Source organism: Megalobrama amblycephala, linkage group LG8 (assembly GCF_018812025.1).
Source record: "Megalobrama amblycephala isolate DHTTF-2021 linkage group LG8, ASM1881202v1, whole genome shotgun sequence".
Classification (NCBI taxonomy): domain Eukaryota; kingdom Metazoa; phylum Chordata; class Actinopteri; order Cypriniformes; family Xenocyprididae; genus Megalobrama; species Megalobrama amblycephala.
In genome coordinates, this window is record NC_063051.1 from 18,945,580 (window position 1) to 18,970,753 (window position 25,174).

Sequence of the window (25,174 nt, forward strand, 5' to 3'; positions counted from 1 at the left end):
TAAATGTGAATATTGCTCACATTGTGCTTGGCTTAACACAAAATCTGAATTTACAAAAAGGGCTCAAACTCTTGATATGTGACAAGAGCTGAGATATGACCCCATGGCATCTGATTCAGGCCTGTCACATTAAAGAAAGCAACTATGTATGAGGATCCGCACGTGTGCGAGTGCACTTTTGTGCATGCACGAATCTCTCTTCTTCTCTCACTCTTCTGAATATCAACCATTCCAGTCCAGTGGCCTGATGAATCCAAAGCAGAGGAGCATGTACACGCTACACAGCAGAGTAAGCAAGCACTTTCAGACCGAATGGGGGCAGGAAGGCCAGTTTACAGAACAAAATACAAGATACGCCAACATAATTAGCACAACTGGCCCATTTAAAATGTCACGTGTCCAAGCGTAGGTTTATAATCAGATTTCCTTGCGCAAACGCTGACCCAAGTTTGAAGTGATGCAGAGACATTTGCCTTTGCCAAACATTCTGTTTGAATAAGGGTCCTTCACACTCACAGTAACAGAACCGAGTAACGGAAAGGAGTTGTTTGCTTAACTTTTAATAGAGTGTACCAAACTTTTTTAGGATGCTTCGGATGTTTATGTATGCTAATGCAGTATAATGTCTCCCACAGAGAGAGGGAACAGATCCAAATATTAGGCCCTGGGGAGGCAGAATGAAAGAATATCTCATTAGATGAAGAAGAAAGCAGATTAGTGTGAAAAAAGGGGAGGATGTTGATTTTTCTCTTTTTAGATACAGATGAGGGAATGTTATCGTTATATATTTAGTAACATATGCCTTGCATGGTCCTCCATTCTGAAATGTGCATTTGATAACCTTCAGATTCAAATTTAAAACCTGAAGAAAATCATTGAACCGTCTCTGAATTAAGAATGTCCGTTCACTGTGGCCTTATCATGCAACAAGTAACTTGAATTAATTTAACTTAAATTAATACACTGTAAAAACGAATTGTTGGTTTAACTTAAAAAAAAGTAAGTTACCTGGTTGCCTTAAAATTTTGAGTTCACTGAAATTAAAAATTTGAGTTAATACAATGAAGGCGATTGGTTTAATCAACATAAACTCAAAATATTATGTTATCTGAACCACATTAATTAAGTTGATTTGACAAAAGAAAAAAAATTGTGATAATTTTTACAGTGTACTTTTTGCAAGGACTCATTAAAGGTGCCCTAGAACCAGTTTTTACAAGATGTAATATAAGTCTAAGGTGTCCCCTGAATGTGTCTGTGAAGTTTCAGCTCAAAATACCCCATAGATTTTTTTTAATCAATTTTTTTAACTGCCTATTTTGGGGCATCATTAACTATGCACCGATTCAGGCTACGGCCCCTTTAAATCGCACACTCCCTAACCCCCGAGCTCTCGACTATAATACAGTGCATTTACAAAGTTCACACAGCTAATATAACCCTCAAATGGATCTTTACAAGATGTTCGTCATGCATGCTGTATGCATGCGTCGGATCATGTGAGTATAGTATTAATTTGGATGTTTACATTTGATTCTGAATGAGTTTGAGCCTGTGCTTCGTGGCTAAAGCTAAAATTACACACTGTTGGAGAGATTTATAAAGAATGAAGTTGTGTTTATGCATTATACAGACTGCAAGTGTTTAAAAATAAAAATAGTGACGGCTCTCTTGTCTCCGTGAATACAGTAAGAAACGATGGTAACTTTAACCACATTTAACAGTACATTAGCAACATGCTAACGAAACATTTAGAAAGACAATTTACAAATATCACTAAAAATATCATGTAATCATGGATCATGTCAGTTATTATCGCTCCATCTGCCATTTTTCACTATTGTTCTTGCTTGCTTACCTAGTCTGATGATTCAGCTATGCACAGATCCAGACGTTAATACTGGCTGTCCTTGTGTAATGCCTTGAACATGAGCTGGTATATGCAAATATTGGGGTCATACATATTAATGATCCCGACTGTTACGTAACAGTCGGTGTTATGTTGAGCAATTTTGTTTCAGAGACATTAGACAGCAGTTATGACACACACTACAGTGGGTTTGAGTCTGACCTGCAATATGTCCTGACCCCATTTCCCCCGTCTCCTCCCAATAATTCCTGTCATTTTTCAAATATATAGAGAGGCTAATATGAACAAAAAACCTTTTTTTAAAACACACCTAAGGTTAATCTGAGATTATCCTTCCTTTTTTCCTTGAACTTCATTTATCGAGAAGGGATGAGGCTCTCTTCAGCATTTTCCACACCACTGCACTTATCTTTTCTCCACCTCCATTCCATGTTCATGCACCACCTCACTCCCTCAAGACAATCCTGTCCCCTCCCTCCATTCCCAGTGTGTGTTACCTAACACGGCAAAGACCAAACCAAAAACAGAACTAAGACACAAGCCTCCACTCACAATAACATGGATGCTCTGTTGCGCAAAATGTAAAACCACCAGTTACACAATGCACAACAGTGATAAGACGTTCGATGAGTTGCAAAAGTTTTGATCTGATCATCTGAGGAAGTTTAGGTTGCAATTAAACGGTCTTGATAACCACTTCTCTATACACAGGTTTGAATCTCTCAGATTAGGACACGTAGAAAGGACGACAACCATAACTTAAGGCTGTAGCATTCCTTTAGAGACAAGATATGACATTTCTGATTGCTCTTGTTCCATTTGTGGATCAATTTATGAATGGTTGAAGTCAAAAGCGTGCGCTTCCATTGACAACATGGCAGCAGATTGGTGCTAAAAGTCTCAGCCTCTATAATCGTACAAATAACTGCAGTTATTGCAGTCTGCACCATTAAACTCCCCCTATTAAACACTCTTCTGTCTGTGTCTAATGGCTGTCTGGATGAGTAATGCATAGGTGCTGGTGGCTGTGTGGCATGTTTCATGGTGTAATCCAGTCACAGTGTGTATTGTCCCTGACACATTAAACATTAAACACACACTGCCTAGCTAACTAAGCAGAAGAGGGGACACCTTTTAGACACAGAATGGATGTGAAACAGTTACCACAGAGGCACATGTGTGGCAAATATCCAAGGCTCTATTCCAAGAACAACACATCTTATGGCTTTAAATTCTAGGCAATAAAACAAGTGGCCCAGTCCACATACATCTCGAGTTTAATGCATAACTCGCAAACAAAATCGATTACCTTGCATTCTAGAACATAAAACTCAAATATTCTTTCATGCGGTCTCTATTTTTCCGTGAATCCAATAAGATCTCTCATAAAAAGTGCCTCACTATTCCATTGTTGTATAACATAGCCGTAGCAAGAGTCTAGACAGGATGATAAATGTTCTATTTACTAAAGGATAAAAACCTTCCGTGTCACATCATATCCTGCCCACATCCTCCTAGCACTGATCCAATCTCTTCAATAGACAGGAAGCATCTCACGGCACAAAGCTTTCATTTTGTTACAGTAAGCGATAAGAGTGGATATGACTCTTGCTATGCTATTATTTTGAGTGACGCAAAACCTTCTTTTAAACCCAACGCTTTGAGCGGCCACACTTTTACGGGAAATGACGATAATAGCAACGCTATTAGGATAGTTGAGGATAGTTTATTTTGCATCAACATTGATTGCTTAGTCTACTGTAGTTCAATGCAAAAAAAAAAAAAAAAACACATTACAGTTATTAAATTGTCATTAAACTTTTTTTATAAAGTTTTTTGTGTTGTACTATATGTGTAATATACAAATATACATGCATAAAGACTTACTTCAATTTCAAAACATCTAGTTTAACGATAAATATGAAAAAATTATTTAACATTACACATATATAAATGTTATACATTGTCAGTACATATTTATATATTATAAGTATATGTGACCCTGGACCACAAAACCATAAAATTGAGATTTATACATCATCTGAAAGCTGAATAAATAAGCTTTCCATTGATGTATGGTGTGTTAGGATATGGTTATTGTTAGAATATCTGGAATCTGAGGGTGCAAAAAAAAAAAAAAAAAAAATCGCCTTTAAAGTTGTTCAAATAAAGTCCTTAGCAATGCATATCCAGTCACAAAAATATTGTTTTGACATATCTACGGTAGGAAATTTACAAAATATCTTCATGGAACATGATCTTATATCCTAATGATTTTTGGCATAAAAGAAAAATCGATAATTTTGACCCATACAATGTATTGTTGGCTATTGCTACAAATATACCTGTGCGACTTATGACAGGTTTTTGTGGTCACATATCTGTTTAGATAGAAAAACAAAATTATGGAAAATATATAGTAAATATTATTTAAATATAAATATAAATATATCTACATTATATAATTATTTGACTAACAAACGCACATTATTTTAAATACTATGGGTTTGACTATGTTTAAGCTATGATGTTGTCATTGCCAACAGTGAAATAAGCCAATAAAATTTCAGCATACATTGCCTCAAAATCTATATAGTACTTTGCAGAGAAAGGGTTAACAGTCTTAACTCATTCCTGAAAGGAGACTGCGACAGTTCCACTTAGAGAGACCAAAGAGAGCATCACAATATGTCATGTCACATTGACAGAATTACCTTGTTGTTTCAGCTTCTCTGGTTTGCGATCGACAAATCACACATCGTTCACTAGTTTCTTTTGTCATTAAGATCTATTTTTGATCATAGCACTACAATATCACACCTGCAGTGACATCACACCCCACTGACCCATAATAACATTTACCCAAACTAATGCACTGTCATTCATAAAAAAAAAAAAAAAAAAAACCTCAAAACAACGTAATGCTAAAACCCTCCCATTCGCACTTCCTCTCACGACCTGTCACTCTTTACCCTTCAAACCCCAGACACGCTTACCAGGTGTGTGCGACGGTGAATCGGCGCCTGTGGCGGCCGCCCTTGTTGACCATAAGCTTGCGGAAGAGGCGCGGGGAGCTGCGGGGAGATATTTTGGGGGAGGTGATGCGCTTGTTGCCGGTACCCAGTCTCGGAGGCTCCAGCTCCAAATGCATGTGCTCCTTAAAGGTACGAATGCAGGGGTCCAATTCCGGAGCACTCAGCTCATTGGAGGACATGGTGATGCTGAGGGTGGAAACAGCCCTATTTTGCCCTTTCTGAGTCACACTACCAACTGTTCCCTCCGTTTCTCTGTCAACTAGAGGTTATGCCATGCAGGCTGATGTTTTGTGTGTCAGACAGGAATAAATGTGTGCGCTTGAGCTGCTCTATTCTCTAGCTTCCTCTGTCAGCTTAGGCTTTCGGCAATGCAGTAGAATAATCCTCTCTCGTTCAGTTCCACTGACACACTGAGAGCAGTCCCCGTCAGTGCAGTCACACCTCCTTCCTGTGAGAAGAAGAAAAAAACACTCACTCTCTCTCTCTCTTTCTTTAACCACACCTCTCTCTGTCTTTCTCCTTTTAGGCAAAGAGAGAAAAAAGAGCCCTCTCTGTCTCTCCTACACAGGCATAACTGACTCTTAGGATCTTCTTCTTTCATTTATTTAGATGTCTTTCTCCCACTCACTCCTCCTGCTCCGTTTTTGCAGCTCCTCAGACTCGCACTTACTTCGCTCAGCTCCAGGAAACTCCGTCTTAAATTATTCAACAGTGGGCAAGAGCAGGTCTTCTCTCCCATCAGTGGCTCATCTCTTTACGAACTAAGAGACAGAGCTTCTCGTGATGTGGAGAGGAGACCCGGAAGAGGGAACCGACTGAACGCACCTAACTCTGTTATCCCAGGTGCTGTCTGCTTTGAAAATAATCAAAATAGCATTGAGATCCTTGGATTTTCAAAAAACAAAACAAAAAAAAAACCTAAGAAAATGTGCATAGTGACGGTACAAGCTCCGCCCCTCCTTGCAGCTGATTGGCTGAGCTGTGGTTAGTTTGATGGGTGTCTCTGGCTGAATTCTGATGAGGGCTTCTGCCCTTTCACAGCTCGTTCAAGACACTGATAAAAGAAAAAAATCAAAAGCAATTTTAGCCCAGGATTAGCAGTGTCTGGGGAAATAAATATAGCTCCGAGTTAAATGAGGGTTTAGATACTAAAGTGGCTGGTTTGAAGAGAAAATAATGTGAGTGAATTGGAAAGAGAAAATTATTTAAATGGAACATACATATGGAAAGAAAACAAAGCAGGGAATATAAAACAGACATAGAAAGATAAAAAACATAAAAATGTGTGAATGTCCTCAATACATATTTAACCGAACATGCTTAATTTCACCAACCACCCAGGAAAATCAATGTACAACCTCCTTTAAATAACATTTCATGTTACAAGTGATCAGATGTTCAGTCAGAAGCCAATAAACGCCTAGATACCTAATCACCTACACATCAAAAAACACCTAATGAAACACATCGCAAAACCGTGATGCAATTTCTGGGGGTGAATTGTTAATTGCCCTTCAAAGCACATTTGAACGCGAAACAGCATACCGCTCGCCCTGTGTGACACTGTACAGCAGGATTATCTCCGGCTCTCATAGAGACATGCTGAAGAATGGAAGTATGTTAGCCAGCAATCAACCTGCCAGTCAACACCCGCCGGCAGCCAGGACTTCACCATGGAGACGAAGGAGAGGAGGAAGTAATGAGAACAGGAAAAGATGATGAATGAGAGGATAAACACAAAAGTTGGAACAGATGGTAAAATCTTATATTTTATGTGATGTTTTGACAGACCTTTCAACACAGAAAACCTATGAAAGATAACTTAAATTCCCCAGTTTAGCAAGTACTGATCTGGGTTAAAACTCAGAGGTAAAATTCTGCAGATTGCTGTGAAGGAGGAGAAAGCCAGATACTGGAAAGCAACTGAAATCAGTATGGCTATAAGAATCTGTACATAGTAAAAAATTATTTTCATGATTTGTTATCACAAAATTTTTTTATTTTGTCAGATCAACTTAGATATTTAATGTGGTTCAGATAACACAATATTTTGAGTTTCTGTTGATTAAACTAATCGACTTCATTGTATTAACTAAAATTTTTAATTTCAATGAACTCAAAATTTTAAGGCAGCCAGGTAACTTACTTAAACCAAGTTAAACCAACATATCTTTTTTACAGTGTACGGACAGTATCAGTATAAAGTTGTTTAAAGGGTTAGTTCATCCAAAAATGAAAATAATGTAATTTATTACTAACCCTCATGTCGTTCTACACCAGTGAGACCTTCGTTCATCTTCCGAACACAAATTAAGATATTGTTGATGAAATCTGATGGCTCAGTGAGGCCTCTATTAAGAGCAAAGCCATTCAAACTCTCAAGGTCCAGAAAGGTACTAAAAACATATTTGAAACAGTTCATGTGAGTTCAGTGGTTCTATCTTAATATCATTTCACGAGTTCACACTTACAAATAATCAGATAGTAAAAAGTATGCGTAGTAGTATGCGTATTTGGCGTGCTGTCCGAGGAGAGGGCTCCGAGCTCGGTATTTTGGCCCGAACCCAAAGTACTCCCCCTGTATTCTGGTTAGGAAAGTAACCAGGCAAGTGTGAGGAGACGGGGTGGTGGAGGGATGCTGTAAAACTGTCGAGGAATATGGGTGAGTCGACGGTATACATATATATATATATATATATATATATATATATATATATATGCTTTCACTCATGCTGATTGGGTAGATATGTTGATTACTGATTGCTAACAGCTGGCTGAAATGACGTGATGATTAGTCAGATTATTTGAATGTTGCTCCTCCCGAATTTTGTTAATAAAACATCATAAATCTATATGGACCGATTTCAAAACACTGCTTCGGAGCTTTACGAATTGAATCAGTGAATCGGAGCGCCAAAGCCACGTGATTTCAGCAGTTTAGCCTTTTGATAGGCGATCCAAATCACTAATTTGAAACAAAAGATTCATAAAGCTCAGAAGCTTCATGAAGCAGTGTTTTGCAATCAGCCCATATAGATATTGTTGAAAAGTCGTTATTTTGGGGTTTTTTTGGAGCACAAAAAGTATTCTTGTCGCTTTATAATATAAAGATAGAACGACTGAACTCACATGAATGGTTTCAAATATGTTTTTAGTACCTTTATGAACTTTGAGAGTTTGCCTTTGCTCTCAATAGAGGCCTCACTGAGCCATCGGATTTCATCAACAATATCTTAATTTGTGTTCCAAAGATGAATGAAGGTCTTACAGGTGTAGAACGACATGAGGGTGAGTAATAAATTACATTATTTTCACTTTTGGGTGAACTAACCCTTTAAGGGCTACTGAACTTTTAGTTGGACTGCATTCATTACTGCATTCAAACTGGAACAAGGGCATCATAAAAATTCACTGGTCACCTGAGAATCTATGATTGTGACCAGTGAGGTTGTGTATATCGAAAAAAGGAAGGGACCCAAAAATGAATCTTTAGAGACCCCACTGACTAGCTGATGAATCTTGGACATGCCTTCTCTCCAGGAAATTAGAATACATTATTTTTGCAGTGCAGGCCTTCAAAGTATACTCTATCGAGAGCGGATGATCATACAAAACAAACGCACTCCCTAGTGGACCTTTGTTTTTGGAGCGCTCAAATTACTTGCAAATCTGCTGTTGTTTGTGCACGTCTGTAAGAACACAAAAATCAGGCTGCACAGACAGTGTGCGCAGACATCAACGAACTGGGCTGATGACAAAAATTATGTCACACAGACTGTCAGCAAACCGGAGCCAAACGTGGACAAGGGGAGTATACTTTCAGTTTTAAAGGATATGCCTGTGAGGTAAACTTACTGTTTTATGCACTGGTTTTGTAAACACAGCTATAACACGGCTTCAGTGCAGTATTTGATGTGTAAAGGTAACTGTCAGTGTTTAACCTGCTCTGTATTTCCCTCAAGATCTTCATCATTGTGGTAAACTGGCTCCCAACGAGGGGAAACTGGGGCACTTATTCTATTTACAGTAATAGTCATATAAATTACCATGTAGGGAGATAACGGCATAGTGCGAAACTACAGTGCAAATCTGTAAACACTATTTTGAGGACCCTGCAGATAGTAGGATTTCCATTTAGAAGACACTTACACAACAGACAGTCCTCCGGGATCAACCTCACGTAAGTGGCTTGCTATATGGTGATAGTTCATGAGTCACTGCTGCCAGGATTTGAACCTGTAACCTTTGGGTTGCCCTCCCACATCTACTATTAAACTACTATTACTACTATCCTTTGTAGTGGTTTGCGCTACTGTGAATTACAAACCTTGTGTAGTAATGCAAGTCTAGGACTAAGTTCAATGAAGAGGAATGTGATCAAGTCACTCTGACCTTTTTGAGTTGTGAGCCTATTCACTGATGGGCCTTAGTGAAGAGGTCTTACATAACTGAAAGTCTTACATAAAGACATTTCCTTACTGCTGACTGCTGCGATGAGGGAAGTCATATGGCTCACAATGCTAGTTCATATAGTAAAAAGGATGAGAGATGCTAGGCACCATTGGGGACATTATGAGGAAAAATAGAAAGCTAAGATGAGAGAGAAGTGTGGTAGTGACAGAATGATAATGAGGGCAAACACAACCCCTGCAGAGTGAATTTAAAACCATTTTACAGGATTACAATTTGTGAGAAGCCTTCTTGTAGACTCCAACGTCTCCCCGCTACATTTCTCACCCTACACAGTGCTGCCAAGTATTTTGTGAATCTGTAAGAACAAGTAAGATTTACTCTAACCCAAATACTGAGTGCATCAGTTGTGGTTTCTGCCTTTATAAGTAAATACTGTATCGTTAACACTTTACAATAAGGTTTATTATTAACGTTAGTTAACTACATTAGTTAACATGAACTAATAATGAACTGCACTTCTACAGCATTTATTAATCTACTATTACTAATACACTATTAAAATCTTGTTAACATTAGTTAATGCACTGTGGACTAACATGAACAAACAATGAACAGCTGTATTTTCATTAACTAACGTTAACTAAGATCAGTAAATACAGTAACAATGTATTGCTCATGTTAGTTCATGTTAGTTAATACATTAACTAATGTTTAACTAATGAACCTTATTGTAAAGTGTTACCAATGTATCAAGCTATACAGAGATTAAATTGATCTATTTTTACAGCTACTATAAAGCCATCTTTTAGAGTGCTGGTTATAGTTACGGTGCTTGCAATTGCAATTTTCTGCTATTAATTCAGCCCAAAACTTTTAAACAAAGTCTCATCTATTTAGTTTTTATAAACTAAATATAAACTTTATACTCTGCTAAATTTATACTCTTCCAATTGTTAGACATTGTTAGAATGTTCACTATTCAAAATCTAACCCATTAGATGGTTTCATATTTATATACTGAATTGCAATTTGGCTTCATTCTTGCACTCATTTGCATGCTGAATTGTGATTGGTTTCTCTTTATCCATCTATTTAACCATATCCGCTCATTTACTTGTTCACTGCAAAAACAGCACAGAAGCTATTATGAGCTGACAAGACACATACTAATTGTACTAACAATGGCAAAGCAGCTCTGATGCTGGATTTCATTTACACAGAGCCAAGGCAAAAAGGAAATGTAAATCTAGTTCAATTACTACTGTTGTAACTGCACTGTAGCCAGTCAGCAACTCCTGGAGTTGCACAGAAATGCAGTTCTTGTAGTTTATGGATATGTGGGACAGACTCTCTGGGCTGTTAGTAAATTCATTTAAATGATTAGAATGAGTACTCCACTCTGCGGCAGGAGACACTGCAGTTGACAATGTGGGAAATGCAGGTCAGTTTGATTTGGAGGGAAGTTGATTACTGCAGGCCTACTCAGTCCCCAGCTTGCCTCCATTACTTGGTCTCTAAGCACAAATCGAGCCTTGAAAGTCAAAAGCTTGATGCCAAAATAATCCAATAAAATGGCTTGCCCACACACAATGTGTGTCTGATTATAACCACAGTTGTGTGATCAAGTTCTGATGGTACTGTGTGTGTGTGTGTGTTCTTGTATAGATGGTTTATGAGGACACAAATGTGTATAATGGCATGTGTATTACAACGTAAACATGCACAGCAAAATCTCCAGAGTTAAATCAATTCTGCTCAGAGTACATATGGTCCCCCTCTAAATAGTGTTAAAATAACACTAAATCAGAGTTAAAGTTTATGAGATAATTAAACAATTAATTAAGTGATTATTGTGCATTAGTGATGAACACCTGCTGTTAACAAGCAGAATCATTGAAGAAAAGAGAAACACAAGAACTACAACTGACTTCAGTCACAGCCTTATTAATTGCTTAATTATCTCATAAACTTTAACTCTGCTTCAGTGTTATTTTAACACTATTTAGAGAGGGACCATATGTACTCTGAGTAGAGTTGATTTAACTCTGGGGATTTTACTGTGTGGTTTACGCCAGGGACACTTGTGTCCTCATAAACCAAATGGCTTAAAAAAAACTAAACTACTAAACTGTGTTTTTTTTTTTTTTCCATTAAAAAAATTCAGACAGTTTCCTGTGATGGGTAGGTTTAGGGGTAGGGATATTGTAGGGGGATAGAATATATAGTTTGTACAGTATAAAAACCATTATGTCTATGGAGAGTCCCCATAAACCAAATATACAAGTATGTGTGTATGTGTGTGTGTGTGTGTGTGTGTGTGTGTGTGTGTGTGTGTGTGTGTGTGTGTGTGTGTGTGTGTGCCAGCCATCCTTCATCCAGACAGCCATTTTCAGGTGAGGTGTATATGAAAAGAGATGTCTCACAAATCCTCCACTAAGAGCTTTGAAGGACACCATCAATAGAAAAAAAAATCAAAAGCCTTTGAGAAAAACGATTCTAATCTTTCACAAGAAAGGCCACTAAGTAATGAGAAAATAACAGACTGTGAAAGAACAAACATACACATTCACACATTTTACTTCGCTATCTGAATGGGTACATTTCATAGACTTCCATTGTTTTTATGTACAGCTAGTTATAAATATTATAAACCACACCCTAACCGTAAAAGAAAACTTCTGAATTTTTACAATAAAAAGTACTGTATTTTTATACAATTTTAACCAAGGAGGATGTCCCCAAAAGAAGATTTTGTCAGATTTACAGGGTACACTGATTGGCCAAAATAAAACATCTATATGCCATTGATTTCATTGTATTGGGAAATTTTTGGGGGGTGAAAATTCCTTCTGTTAAAGGGTTAGTTCAATACTGAGCCAGCGTTCTGATGTAGAAACTGGAAGCGAATGACACAGAAGAGAAGATATTGCTGAATAAAGTCATTATTTGTGTTTTATTTTTGCGCACAAAAAAATTACGTTTGACCAGATACCTCTTGGATTTCATCAAAAATATCTTAATTTGTGTTCCAAAGATGAACGAAGGTCTTACGGGTGTGGAACGACATGAGGGTGAGTAATTAATGACATTTTTGGGTGAACTAACCCTTAGTAACAATGTACACATTGTTATTAAAAAAAAGCATCTTCAACATTCTGCTAAACTTCTCCTTTTTGTGTTCCTCTGACAACAAAGTCTTGCAGGTTTCACACAACATAAGGGTCAGTATATTAAATATTGCTTAGAGACAATAATGACTAAACGTTACAAAGACAGACGTGTTCTTACATCATACAGCCATTCATGGTACAGGATGACAGATTAGGACTAAACAGACCTCGACCTGACCCAGACTCAAGAGCGAGAGGAGATCTGCCCTGGAGTCTTCTGTAATTGCACTTTTGAATGAATCTGTGTGACGTGATGTCAGAATTTTTTTTCTCTTCTCTCATGAACACACGCACACAATAGCTTGATCCCGTGAAAGTGGGTAAAGTCACTGATGAATTCGCTTGGCAGACAGCTCAGTGCCCTGCAGTGTCCGTCCTCCAGCATCATTGCTCATGCCTGGCCCATAAAGCTATCCCACAAGCCACCTGGGAGCACCCAAATCAATCTGCAACGGAGTCACGTCAGCAGAAAAATAATTGTGCTCTAAATATAGCACTTTCCCTAAACCTTGTCTCCTGATTCTCCTGACACACACATCAAACAGACAGCTCTAACAAGAGCAGAAATGCATGAGTGTGAGATAGCAGGCAAATAACGAATGCTTTCCAGGGTGATTGTGTGTATTCGTTTGTGTTTGTATGTGTGTATACGTGTATGTGTGTGTGTGTGTGCTACACAGCTTCTAAATCTACACAGGTTCATGCTTACATATGAACCTGTGTAGAAGTTAAAAAGGAACTAGTATATTTATATGGCTCACATGCTGCAGTACTGTCAATAAATTACATCTAAACCATTTAGACTGTGAAAATCTCACTTTAAAGGGTTAGTTCACCCAAAAATGAAAATTCTGTAATTAATTACTCACTTTCATGTCATTCCACATCTGTAAGACCTTCGTTCATCTTCGAAACACAAATTTCACATATATTTTTGATAAAATCTGATGGCTCAGTGAGGCCTCCATTGACAACAAGATAATTAACACTTTCAGATGCCCAGAAAGGTACTAAAGACATATTTAAAACAGTTCATTTGACTACAGTGGTTCAACCTTAAAGGGCACCTATTATGCAAAATTCACTTTTACATGGTGTTTGACCATAAATGTGTGTTGGCAGTGTGTGAGCAAAACCACCCTAGAATGAGAAAAATCCACCCAGTGGTTTTTTTACAATCTCAATAATTCATAAGCACTGTCTCAGAACGCCCTGTTCTAAGATTGCTCTCACTGTGACGTAGAATTGCGCTAAGCCCCACCCACTTGGTTTGATTGACAATCTGGTTTTGGCATAGACCCCGACCTCGGTGATCTGTCAACCATCCTCCATTGTTTCAACGACAGCCGGTAATGTCTCCTAAGAAACATAAGTGTTCTGTTGTGGGATGTAATAATGAACATAGTAGTTTTCACTTACTTCTGACATCAGAGCCACTGAAAACGCAGTGGATGGATTTTATTTACGAAGGAAAGGCGCCACTCAAAATTCCAAAATATGTTTATGTTTGCGCGAATCATTTTTTGACTGACTGTTTTGAGAACGAGGGTCAATTCAAAGCAGGTCTTGCTTCAAAGTTAATCCTCAAGTGTGGATCGTTGCCTACTGTTCGTGATCCAACGTCAGTGTTGGGGGTAACGCATTACAAGTAACTTGAGTTACGTAATCAGATTACTTTTTCAAGTAACTAGTAAAGTAACGCATTACTTTTTCAATTTACAACAAAATATCTAAGTTACTTTTTCAAATGAGTAACGCAAGTTACTTTTTCACATTTATTGACTGACATGTTGTCCCCATGTTGTGAGAAATAAAGTGCAGAGATATTGTGTGCGCTGTGTAAGCATGATGGTTATTGTAGTTCTAGACTAAATGTGAACATGCATTTACTCATCTCACTTGCACAAAAACATTCAGTATTCCTCAAAATGAATAAAAACAGTGAAATGCAATCTCAGAATTTTTGCAAACCTGTAATAATTCACTATATTAAATTACACAAATATACCTTATGTATTTAATCTCAATTATTAACCAATGTCTCTGCTGCTGACCTTCAATATATCTAATTCAGCCATACTAATAAGCAGAAATACTTTAGATTAGATTTAGAAATAAGAACTAGAACTTCCTTCTCCTGTATCCTATTCTTCTTAAATCCAGAACGGCAGCACATCTGAAAGGTTCGTTTGAGCTGCGCCCTCTACTGTACAGGTGTAAATATGCTTTTCCTTCAGCCTGAGGCTTATTGATTTCACTTTTGGTGTGAAAGGGCCTTTTTTGCCAAAAATAGAACTTTTTTGTTATTAAAAAACAAACAAACAAGCAAGCCCAGCCCCGGTGAGAAAAATAACGCAAAAGTAAAGTAACGCATTACTTTTCATAAAAAGTAACGAAGTAACGTAATTAGTTACTTTTTTAGGGAGTAACGCAATATTGTAATGCATTACTTTTAAAAGTAACTTTCCCCAACACTGTCCAACGTCACCTCCAGAAGAAGTAAGTGTATTTAATGTTTTTTGAGCAAATAGTCATTTCAGTCGATGTCAGCCAATTCAATAACAAATGTGTCTAAAGTTGTTGTCGTCGTCGTAGAATGTCTGTGTATATAATTTAAACCTTGTTTGTATAGTGTGTATCCACACGTATATATATATATAGATTTTTTTAAAGATATTGTATTAAAAACTGTGTATGTTTACTTAGCAAACGTTATCACAGTATTTGTGTTTGTAGTTTCAAAAAATTGCGCGAACGTTATCACAGTGTGTGTGTGTGTGTGTGTGTGTGTGTGTGTGTTGCACATCCATAATTGCAAAGGGGACGCGATTAAAACTCTATAAGTACATAAATGTATCAAATAACCATTCAGAGACATCCTGCTCCATTCTCAATTGTGTTTCTTCTGCCGGAGTCTCTTCAACATCTGGGTCTGATTCCGGTTCAAACATGTACGGCTGAATGCCATACAAAACAGCGGGTCTCTCACTCTCAGCCATTCTGCTTCTACCGGCTGTTTATTGCCATAGGTATGCAAGTTACGCCCTCATCCAAAGGCAGGGCGGGGATATGCAGCTCATTTATATTTAAGGTGGTACACACCAAAAAAGCTCTTTTTAAAACAGGCCCCCAAAATGACATTTTCAAATGGTTATAATAAATTAACTGTGGGGTATTTTGTGCTGAAACTTCACAAATACATTCTGGGGACACCCAAGACCAATATTACATCTTGTAAAAAGGGGCATAATAGGTGCCTTTTAATGTTATGAGGCGACGAGAATACTTTTTATGTGCCAAAAAAACAAAATAACAACTTTATTCAATAATATCTAGTGATGGGCGATTTCAAAACACTGCTTCATGAAGCTTCGAAGTTTTACGAATCTTTTGTTTCAAATCAGTGGTTCGGAGCATGTATCAAACTGCCAAAGTCACGTGATTTCAGTAAACGAGGCTTCGTTACGTCATGAGTGTTTCGAAACACTTCGAAATTTCAATGGTTCACGTGACTTTGACAGTTTGATAGACGCTCTGAACCACTGATTCGAAACAAAAAATTCGTAAAGCTTTGAAGCTTCATGAAGCAGTGTTTTGAAATCGCCCATCACTAGATATTATTGAATAAAGTTGTTTTTTGTTGCATAAAAAGTATTCTCGTCGCTTCATAACATTAAGGTTGAACCACTGTAGTCACATGAACTGTTTTAAATATGTCTTTAGTAGCTACTTTTCTGGGCATTTGAAAGTGTTAATTATCTTTCTGTCAATGGAGGCCTCACTGAGCCATCGGATTTTATCAAAAATATCTTAATTTGTGTTCCGAAGATGAACAAATGTCTTAGGGGTTTGGAATGGCATCAGGGTGAGTAATTAATGACAGCTGAACTAACCCTTTAAAGGATTAGTTCACTTTCAAATAAAATTTTTACTCACCCCCATGTCATCCAAGATGTCCATGTCCTTCTTTCTTCAGTCGAAAAGAAATTAAAATTTTTGATGAAAACATTCCAGGATTTTTCTTCATATAGTGGACTTCAATGGACCCCAAACGTTTGAAGCTGCAATGAAACTGTAATTTTGACCTTCAAAGCGTTCTACACGATCCCAGATGAGAAATAAGGGTCTTATCTAGAGAAACCATTGCTCATTTTCAAAAAAAAAAAAAAATGAACAACTTTATACGTTTTAACAATAAATGCTCATCTTGAACTAGCTTTGAACTAGTTTGAACTAAAGTTTGAACTAAATTGTCATATACAGTATGCAAGTATATAACAACTAGTTCAAACTTTGACCTGTGGAGGGCAGTAATACACTTAGCAGCATCTACACTGCCTGAATTCTAACAGAGAAAAAGAAGAAGAGAGGTAGTTCAAGATGAGCATTTACGGTTAAAACGTATATAATTTTAAATTTTTTTAGAAAATGAGCAATGGTTTCTCTAGGTTTTTCTCATCTGGATCGTGTAAAATGCTTTGAAGCTGCACTAAAACTGTAATTTTGACCATCATCCGTTTGGGGTCCATTGAAGTCCACTATATGGAGAAAAATCCTGTAATGTTTTCATCAGAAACCTTAATTTCTTTTTGACTGAAGAAAGAAGGACATGGACATCTTGGATGACATGGGGGTGAGTAAATTATCGGGAAGTTTTAATTTGAAAGTGAACTACTCCTTTAAATATCACTTTAAAAGAATAGTTCACCCACAAATGAAACCTCTATCAATATTTACTCGGAATGGAGCCCAGCTTGGTTCCATCCGGACAGTTGGATATAAATGCGCCATTTTACCTTTTCTACAGTTTAAAGTGAGCAGCACAACAAAACAACAGAGCGGTACACACCACAAGTGCTCAGGGTAGTTTACTGTAATGTTCTTTTGGTGCTACATCCTCTAATATTTTTATCTAGAGCCAAATGCGCTTCATTCATGCCCTTTCCGTTCTGTGTGCGCTGCTTCTCTCTCTCGCTAAAGCACTGCATTAAGAGCTCCAGGTGATGCGGTTATTTTAACAACAGTAGCAGAAATATAGTGAGCAAAAGAGATACTTTTGCCAAAACGCTGCAGAAAACGAGAATGCAGCTAATACAACTAATACAGATAACTCTGACCATTTAAGTAAAACAGGTTTGTGACAAGTTAACGCGTGGTGCCTTTAGACGTTTTGTTTTCTTCCGTACATTTAGCATTATTAATCAGCATATTAACAGCATTTCATAATAAACAATGTTATAATTTGCAAAATCATTTAGAGATGGCAAGGAAAGACAAAACTTTCTCAGTCCCAAGGCCTTATATGTGCCATACACATACTTGTCTAAAATAATAATAATATTAATAATAATAGCCTGATAAAAACATCTGATCCTACCTTTTTATATTCATATCCAGTTGGGAGAAATATTTATTTTGGTAAATATTGGTAAAAATTATTAAACATCACTGCTTTGGCTCTCATCTTTGATGACTATTTTGAGTGTTTAGGATTTTTTTCTTTTACAAAGTACTACAGTTGCCCAGATGGAAATGTATAACTGTTCCAAAGAAGTATTGTCCAGACCTCCGCTGGGAAGGAATTATAGAGACAGAACCTCTTGGAACTTTACTTGAATACCCCTGACCTAGATCATTCACCTCTTGTGTTTCTGGGTGAACTATTCCTTTAAATAAACATTCTGAGAGAAACATCCAGTATAACCTCGTTTTGCTATCCATTTTAAAGAGGCATGCAACCAAATGGCCTACTTTGATATGACAAATGTGGGTCTGGAGTGTTTTTAGGGGGGCAGATTGATGAATGCTCATGAGGTTTACTAAACCAGAGGTGTCACACAGAAACGTCTGAGAATAGGTATCATGATGCATTTTATTCTCAATGCTGCCCTCCACTGGCAAACAGTAAGAACTACAATCATAATAAATGTCATCTAATGACAAACATTTATTAAATATATCAAATTTATGTTTTAAAGTTGAAATATATAGAAAGACCTAATAAGACATTTAAGGAGTTTTCTAATATGTGTACTATTTACCAGCTTTGCAGACACTTCTACACAGCAACTTCTAGTTCAATACTATTCATATCAATCAAATCTAAATGTTGTCAAAGAATATTGTAATGCACTGAAAAAAAAAACATGAGTAATGAGAATCAACTTCAGAAACAGCTATTCATTAGAACATACCGAAACATACCAAAGCAACAGACAGTAACAAACCAAAACAGCCAAAGACCTCACATATGCAAATCAATAAACATTTAATTCATGTTTTACTGACGAAAAATCTTTGTACAAATTAAATGCCAGTGCAGTTAAATACCATTCTTGTAAATGTGTAATTTCTGCACCATTCTTATGCTAATTCTTATCTGGCCAATTTGATTTCCTGGAACATATGCGCATGATCCATTCCATGATCAGCAAGTCAAGTCACATTTATTTACACAGTGCTTTGTGCAATAGATTGTTTCAAAGTAGCTAAAATGTTGATTGGTAATGCAGTGATTGGCAGGCAAAAAAAATATTTAAATGAATATACTTTTGATATTAAGAGCTGTCACAAAAATGAGCACAACTCCTCTCAAGTTATTTTTATTATTAATATTAAGGTTATAGGGTACCTGACATGAACAAAATTTAAAAATAAATAAATAAATGCTTATATAAGTAGTATACAATACTGTTTAAAAGTTTGAGGTCAGTAAGATTTTTTTCAGTGAATACTTTTATTCATCAAGGATGTAATAAATTTCTCAAAAGTGATAGTAAAAACATTTATAATGTTAAAAAAGATTTCTATTTCAAACAAATGCTGTTCTTTTGAACTTTCTATTTATGAAGGGTTCCTAGAAAAAATGTACCACAAAAATATTAAACAGCACAATAAGAAGAAGAAATGTTTCTTAGGCACCAAATCAGCATATTACAATGATCTCTGAAGGATGATGTGACACTAAAGACTGGAGTAATGGCTATTAAAAATTCAGTTATGCCATCACAAGAATAAATGAATAAATATTTAAATTTTCTTAAATTGTAATATTTCACAAAATTTCTCTTTTTACTTTATCTTTGGTCAAATAACGACAGTTTTGGTGAGCATAAAAGACAAAAAAATGTATCCCAAACTTTTGGACGGTAGTGTATACGTATATTATATAGGCTTATATAGTATGAAAGCTTATATAATCTACAGTATGCAAAATGAATTGCAAAATTAACGATTGTTTACAAACAAGTTTCCCAAACATTTTGATTGTTAAGCTCATACAAACATATTTTGAAAGTGCCACAGAACCACAGTGTTTAAAGGTGCCATAGAATAGAAAATTGAATTTACCTCGGCATAGTTGAATAACAAGAGTTCAGTACATGGAAATGACATACAGTGGGTCTCAAACACTATTGTTTCCACATTCTTATATAAATCTCATTTGTTTAAAAGACCTCCGAAGAACAGGCGAATCTCAACATAACACTGACTGTTACGTAACAGTCGGGATCATTAATATGTACGCCCCCAATATTTGTAATTGCCAGCTCATGTTCAAGGCATTAGACAAGGGCAGCCAGTATTAACATCTGGATCTGTGCACAGCTGAATCATCAGACTAGGTAAGCAAGCAAGGACAATAGCGAAAAATGGCAGATGGAGCAATAATAACTGACATGATCCATGATAACATGATATTTTTAGTGATATTTGTAAATTGTCTTTCTAAATGTCTCGTTAGCATGTTGCTAATGTACTGTTAAATGTGGTTAAAGTTACCATTGTTTCTTACTGTATTCACGGAGACGAGCCATCGCTATTTTCATTTTTAAACACTTGCATTCTGTATAATTCATAAACACAACTTCATTCTTTATAAATCTCTCCAACAGTGTAGCTTTGGAGCACAGCCTCAAACTCATTCAGAATCAAATGTAAACATCCAAATAAATACTATACTCACATGATCTGATGTATGCATGCATGACGAACACTTTGTAAAGATCCATTTTGAGGGTTATATTAGCTGTGTGAACTTTGTTTATGATGTTTAAGGCAAGCTCGAGGTCCGGGGGCGGGGAGCGCATGATTTAAAGGGGCCGCAGCCTAAATCGGTGCATAGTTAATGATGCCCCAAAATAGGCAGATAAAAAAATTAATTTAAAAAAAATCTATGGGGTATTTTGAGCTGAAACTTCACAGACACATTCAGGGGACACCTTAGACTTATAAAAAAATTTATTGTAAAAAAAACGTTCGATGGCACCTTTAAATTCTGTTGTCTTACAACAACCTACAAATAATAGTTCTCTGTATTTTTAACCTGAGTTCGTTAACGTCAGACATTTTACACAAATCATTTTTAAAGGGGTGGTTGATTATGATTTCACTTTTTTAACTTTAGTTAGTGTATAATGTTACTGTTAGAGAATAAACAACATCTGCAAAGTTATGATGCTCAAAGTTCACTGCAAAAGGAGATATTTTCTTTTAAAGAATTCTCTGTTTAAAGACTACAACAAATGGCTGGTAGGGACTACAACGAGCTTCTTCATGGGTTAGTGACATCACTAACCCTAAAATTGACATAAACCCTGCCACCGGGAACACGCAACAAAGGGGGCGAGGCCATGTTGGGCTGCTTTAGAGAAGAGTTAGAGTTGTTGTAGTAGAATGTTGTTGCCATGCCATCATTTTACGCCGGACTGCTTCACAAACGAGGGTCAATTCAATGCTGGATTTGCACAAAAGACGGCACATGCTAGTCCATGAGTTGAATCAACTCCACAGCAACTGCATAAATGGACTTACCATTCAGAGTCCACAGGTGTGATGTCAATGCGAGGGGGTGTGATGAAGGGCAGGGTTGTTGGTCTTGCCATGATCTCGTCATCCGGACTGCGTGACCTCTCCATCTGCCGCCATGATAACGGAGGCAACTGTAGGTTACCAGAGAAACGGCGCCTCCTCCTGCGCAGGTCTACCCCCAGCGTGCAACCAGAAGAGGTAAAAGATTCACTTAGTCTGGTGTCTGGAGGCTCTTTACTGTCCTAGAGAAAAAGAGAGAAAAAGAGGCTAAACATGGGAATGCCTTTCAGTAAACTAAAGCAGTGGTTCTCAAACGTGTCCACCAGCCCTGCACATTTTGTATGTCTTCCTATATCTAACACACCCATTTCAGGTCTTGCAGTCTCTACTAATGAGCTCATGAGTTGAATCAGGTGTGATAGATAAGGGAGACACAAAATGTGCAGGGCTGGTGGTACTCCAGGGCAGGTTTGGGAACCACTGGACTAAAGAACTGAATGAATGGTATGGCAATACAAATTCATACCACTAGAGGGCATCAACACCTTTCACTTAACAATCAATTTCTATCTTTCTTGAAAATACTGTATAAAATTACATTTAATGTAAGTCTGCTCTACAAACATAAGTTCTAAATGTGGAAAAATCGAAATAAAACAAAATAGCTGCAATTAATATTTCAGTGCAACATATTTGGTTTAGGCATGTCAGATGAATCTTCAGTCTAATATATTCGAAAAAGAGTGCTGTTACAACACTAACAAACACCAAATCTCTTACCATGATACTTCCATTGTATGTTTTGTAAGGAAAAGGGAAAAAAGAAAAGAAAAAGAAACTCCCCCACAGGACAGAGATATGAAAAATACTCTTCGTCGCTGTAATAAATTTCCCATTACCTTCTGGTATGCAGACTCAAACATACACACGACCTGTAGTCAGATTCACAAACAAATGACTCTCATGTGGCGAATCTAATGAGCTGATTAGATTATAATGAATCAATTTGAATCTGTCATGGCAGGCAGATGAAGAAAGGAGATCTAAATGAAACACAACTTTATTAAAAAATTAAAGAAGACTATTCAAAATAGCAAAGAAAACATAACAGTGTGTTAAAGCATATTCTCTTTTTCTTTCTCACACACACACACAAACAGCAAACCCCCTTGTATGGTAGTTTATGAATGAAAAGCTATAAGTCTGTAACAGCATTTCACCAGCAAAGAGACATCAAAAATATATCAAAAAAATCAAAAATATCTTAATTTGTGTTCCAGGATGAACGAAGGTCTTACAAGTTTGGATCGACATGAGTGTGAGTAATTAATGATAGAATTTTCATTTTTGGGTGAACTAACCCTTTAAGGTCCCACCACAACATTTCAATTGGTTGAGGTCTGGACATTGACTGGGCCAGTGCAACACCTTAATTCTTGTCTGTTGTAGATTTGCTGGTGCGCTTTGGATCATTGTCCTGTTGCATGATCCAATATCAGCCAAGCTTTAGCTGTTGGACAGATGGCCTCGCTTTTGACTCTAGAATAGTTTGGTATACAAAGGAGTTCATTGTCGATTCATGACTGCAAGGTGCCCAAGTCCTGCGGCTACAAAACAAATCCAAATCATCACCCCTCCACCACCGTACTTGACTGTTGGCATGAGGTGTTTGTGCTGATATGCTGTGTTTAGTTTTCGCCCTAACTTTGCACTATGGCCAAACATCTCCACTTTGGTCTTGTTTGTCCAAATTGTTCCAGAAGTCTTATGGTTTGTTCAGATGCAACTTTGAAAACCCAAGCCGTGCTGCCATGTTCTTTTAAGAGAGAAGAGGTTTTCTCCTAGCAACCCTTCCGAACATGCCATGCTTGTTCAGTCTTTTTCTAATTGTACTGCCATGAACTTTAACATTTAACAAGTTAACTGAGAGTGTAGTTGGTGTAGTTCTTGGGTGTTTTGCGATTTCTCTGAGCATTGGACGTCCACTCATAGGAACATTGGCAACCGTCTTGAATGTTTTTCACTTGTGAATAATCTTCCTTACTATAGAATATTGGACTTCAAATTGTTTGGAATTGGCTGTATAACATTTCCAAGATTGATGGCAGCAACAATAGCCTTTCTAAGATCATTGCTGATGTCTTTTCTCCTTGGCAGATATATATATATATCATTGCAGCAACTCAAAATGGTACTTAGTAATTTGTATGGCCCCCACATGCTTGTATGCATGCCTGACAACGTCGGGGCATGCTCCTAATGAGACAATGGATGGTGTACTGGGGTATTCAAGTATTTCATCCCAATACCTAATGGCAGTCAGTGTGCCATTGTCTAGCCTGTAGAGGTCTGTGCGTCCCTCCATGGATATGCCTCCCCAGACCATCACTGACCCACCACCAAACCGGTCATGCTGAATGATGTTACAGGCAGCATAACGTTCTCCACAGCTTCTTCAGACCCTTTCACGTCTGTCACATGTGCTCAGGGTGAACCTGCTCTCATCTGTGAAAAGCACAGAGCACCAGTGGCGGACCTGCCAATTCTGGTGTTCAATGGCAAATGCCAATCGAGGTCCACGGTGCCGGGCAGTGAGCACAGGGCCCACTAGAGGATGTTGGGCCCTCAGACCACCCTCATGAAGTCTGTTTCTGATTGTTTGGTCAGAGACATTCACACCAGTGGCCTGCTGGAAGTCATCCACTTTTAAATACACTTTTCCTGATAAATTTACTCACCCCCATGTCATCCAAGATGTTCATGTCTTTCTTTCGTCAGTCGAAAAGAAATGAAGGTTTTTGAGGAAAACATTCCAGGATTTTTCTCCTTACAGTGGATTTCAATGGCTACCAACAGATTGAAGGTCAAAATTACAGTTTCAGTGCAGCTTCAAGGGCTTTAAACGATACCAGATGAGTAATAAGGGTCTTATCTAGCGAAACAATTGGTCATTTTCGAAAAAAATACAACTTTATAAACAAAATATACTTTCCGCTTCCGCATTCTTCATAGCGCTTACGTTGAATGTCCTACGCCTATTCAAGTTACGGAAAAAAAGGAAACTGGCGCCACGTTCGTTCCGTAAGTAGAATAGGGAAGGCGTAGAACATTCAGCATAAGCGTTATGAAGAATGCGGAAGCGGAAAGTACGTTCAAGGCAATATTTTGTTTATAAAGCATAAACGGTTGTATTTTTTTCAAAAATGACCGATCGATTCGCTAGATAAGACCCTTGTTACTCATCTGGTATCGTTTAAAGCCCTTGAAGCTGCACTGAAACTGTAATTTTGACCTTCAACCTGTTGGTAGCCATTGAAATCCACTGTAAGGAGAAAAATCCCGGAATGTTTTCCTCAAAAACCTTCATTTCTTTTCGACTGACGAAAGAAAGACATGAACATCTTGGATGACATGGGGGTGAGTAAATTTATCAGGAAAAGTGTATTTAAAAGTGGACTAATCCATTAAGGACTTTCTATGGCTAGTGAAACTAGTGAAAAACAGTCAGAAAAGATGAGTAGGAAAAAAAATGTCAATGGCCTCCACCTGTAAACCCATTCCTGTTTTGGGGGTCAACTCATTGTTGCCCATCTAGTGCATCTGTTGTTAATTTGTTAATTTTATTAACACCAAAGCAGCTGAAACTGATTAACAACCCCCTCTGCTACTTAACTGACCAGATCAATATCCCAGGAGTTTAACTGACTTGATGCTATTCTCTGATTAAAAAGTGTTCTTTTAATTTTTTGGAGCAGTGTATATATATATATATATATATATATATATATATATATATATATATATATATATATATATATATATATATATATATTAGTTAAGCTTTACAAAATTGTATTGCACACCAATAAAAATAA

General features: G+C 37.3%; 1 protein-coding gene across 3 annotated transcripts in view; it reads right to left on the reverse strand.

Annotated features, from left to right (window-relative positions):
- pde4ba (phosphodiesterase 4B, cAMP-specific a) overlaps positions 1 to 25,174 on the reverse strand; it is a 181,156-nt gene that overhangs the window by 107,165 nt on the left and 48,817 nt on the right. For 2 of the 3 annotated variants that reach the window (XM_048199880.1, XM_048199879.1), the window contains one exon: positions 21,303 to 21,541. In XM_048199880.1, coding sequence (XP_048055837.1) covers positions 21,303 to 21,541 — 239 coding nt within the window. Of the gene's footprint in view, positions 1 to 4,866; positions 5,320 to 21,302; positions 21,542 to 25,174 lie in introns of those variants that run through there. The other variant, XM_048199881.1, reaches the window with a different exon arrangement.